Here is a 2,677-nt window from a genome sequence, read left to right as displayed (position 1 = left end):
CTGAGATCATGACCTGAGCCGAAGGCAGCAGCTTAACCCACTGAGCCACCCAGGCGCCCATCTCATTTCTCCTTCTGCCCTCCTTGCTGCCGTGTCAGCAGGCCACGCACACTCTTGCATGGGGACTTCTGTGCTTGCTGTTCTCTCTTCCTCCAGATACTCACACGTCTCTCCCTCACATTCTTCAGGCCTCCTCAATGCCACCTCCTCAAAGAGGTCTTGCTTGAGTATTAGATTCAAAATAACATCTACACTCCTCCTTTCCAACCTAGCACGCACTGTCCTCACCTGGCTTGTTTTCCCCATAGCACTTAATCATCACCTCATTCTAATTTTTCCCACTACCATGTGAGTTCCATGAAGACAGGGATTGTGTTCAATACTATGTCTCCAGCCCTAAAAAAGTGATTAGCATTTTAAGATTTCAATAAATATTTGTTGAGGGGCACCTGGGTGGCTCAGTGGTTAAAGCTTCTGTCTTTGGCTCGGGTCATGATCTCAGGGTCCTGGGATCGAGCCTCATATCACGCTCTCTGCTCAGCGGGGAGCCTGCCTCCTCCTCCTCTCTCTGCCTGCCTCTCTGCCTACTTGTGATCTGTCTGTCAAATAAATAAAAATCTTAAAAAAAATATTTGTTGAAAAATTAAGTAAAAGAATGGGAGAGTTCTGTTTCCTTTGTCTAAGGCTTCTGCTTCTTACCCTTCTATCTTCTCATTCATCCTCGAAGCTCAGATTAAATGTTTTCTTAGAGAGGCTTCTTGCTGATGGTCTCATTTAAAGAGATCGCTTTGTTATAATCTTTCAATTTCCTTTTCTTTCATTGTGCTTGTCAAAACCCACACTTTTGACATTATTTGTGATTACTGAACATCAGTCTTCCTCAGTCTAGTCTAAGTTCCGTAAGAACAAGAACTAAGTATGTTTTGTTTTTTTCTTGTATCCCTAACACAAGCCTCAGTACTTGGCCCAGCACTGACACATGCATATCTGTTGGTGAGGGAATATGATGATTGGAATCAGCAGGTGGAAAGGCATTTAGTCTCACAACTTACCTTCTTTGCTGATATTCCCCTGCCTATTTCTAGCTCCATGAGAACTGTCTGATGGAGAGTAATATTAGAAAAATATTTCGGGGGCGCCTGGGTGGCTCAGTGGGTTAAAGCCGCTGGCTTTGGCTCAGGTCATGATCCCAGGGTCCTGGGATGGAGCCCCACGTCGGGCTCTCTGTTCGGCGGGGTGCCTGCTTCCCTTCCTCTCTCTCTCTGCCTGCTTCTCTGCCTACTTGTGATCTCTACCTGCCAAATAAATAAATAAAATCTTAAAAAAAAAAAAAGAAAAATATCTGTTCCTTTTAGTTAGGGGAGGTGGGGGGAGGGAGGTACTAGGATATCATGATTCACAATAACAAGTATATATTTGGTCTTGTTTCCATTTCTGGCACAGAGCTCCTAAAGCTCTTGGAATTTCCTAAGTGATGAGAATCATAAAGATGTCTTTTGTTACGTCACCGAGGTGACTTTTCCACTTCACCAAGGGGTGAGGCTGGTTGCCTGGAGATCCAACCTTGTGACTACAGGGTTAGAACTTTTAGTTCCACTCTCTGCCTCCAGGTTGAGGAGAGAGGCTGGAGGCTGAATCGGTCTCCAGTGGCCAATGATCTAATCAATCATATCATTAAAAACCCAAAAGGACGGGGTTTGGAGAAGTTGAGGGTTGTTGGGAGAGTGTGTGCCTGGAGAGTTCCTGGAAGCTCCAAGCCCTGTCCCCATACCTTGCCCCATGCATCCCTTTTTTATGGCTGTATCTGAGTTTTATCCTGTTGTAACAGACTGATAACCCAGTAAGTAAAATGTTTGTGAGTTCTGTAAGCTTCTGTCCAAAATTAATTGAACCCAAGGAGGACGTCCTTGTAACCTCCCATCCATAGCGTGTGAATTAGACGACCAGGTGATAACCTGGACTTGGGATTGGTGTGTGAAGTTGAGAGTGGTGCAGGCAAGCAGTCTTGTAGGATGGAATCCTTGACCTGTGGAAATCTGACACTATCTCCAGGTAGAGTCAGAATTGAAGAACTGTAGGACAACCAGCTCGTGTCTGAGAATTGCTTGGTGGGGTAGGAATCCCTCCCCAGCCCCTAATACACACCCTGGAATTGGGTACCTCTTTTGGGTGATTTTTATCCTACCATGGAGTTATTTTTCTTTCCCTCTATTAATGAAGACATTGGTAAATATTTACTGCATGGAAGTATCTCTGTAAAATAATTCCAAACCTGACCTATAGAGAAATATTACTACACTTTTTTTCCCCTTTTAATCAGGTACACGTCCAAACGTAAACAAAAATTGGTCTATGCCATATTTCTTGAATGGCCCACGTCAAGGCATCTGTTTCTTAGCCAGCCGATAGCTACTCTGGGAGTAACAAAGGTAAGGGGATTTTATCTTTATTTAAATTATCTTTATTTCTATTATTTTATATCTCCTAAGACTACAGGCTTCCCCCACTATCTGAAAGAGCATTCCTATGAAGCCTTTCATAAACTGTAACGGTGTAAAGCAAAGATGCAATTACCATTAATTTACATGGAAGTTTTTTTTTTTTTTTTTTTTTTTTTTTTTTAATTTTTCTCACCCCCAAAAATATCTTTTGTTCTATCTTATGATGATCAGTAATA

The 2,677-nt window shown here is 42.8% G+C and overlaps 1 protein-coding gene across 1 annotated transcript in view; it reads left to right on the top strand.

Moving 5' to 3' along the window:
- FUCA2 (alpha-L-fucosidase 2) overlaps positions 1-2,677 on the top strand; it is a 19,154-nt gene that overhangs the window by 14,224 nt on the left and 2,253 nt on the right. The window contains exon 6 of the mRNA XM_059400864.1: positions 2,321-2,429. Coding sequence (XP_059256847.1) covers positions 2,321-2,429 — 109 coding nt within the window. The remainder of the gene's footprint in view (positions 1-2,320; positions 2,430-2,677) is intronic.

Source organism: Mustela nigripes, chromosome 5, assembly GCF_022355385.1.
Source record: "Mustela nigripes isolate SB6536 chromosome 5, MUSNIG.SB6536, whole genome shotgun sequence".
In the NCBI taxonomy this organism is placed as follows: Eukaryota; Metazoa; Chordata; class Mammalia; order Carnivora; family Mustelidae; genus Mustela; species Mustela nigripes.
Note: the sequence above shows the minus strand (reverse complement) of the source record. Positions and strands in the feature narration are given on the sequence as shown.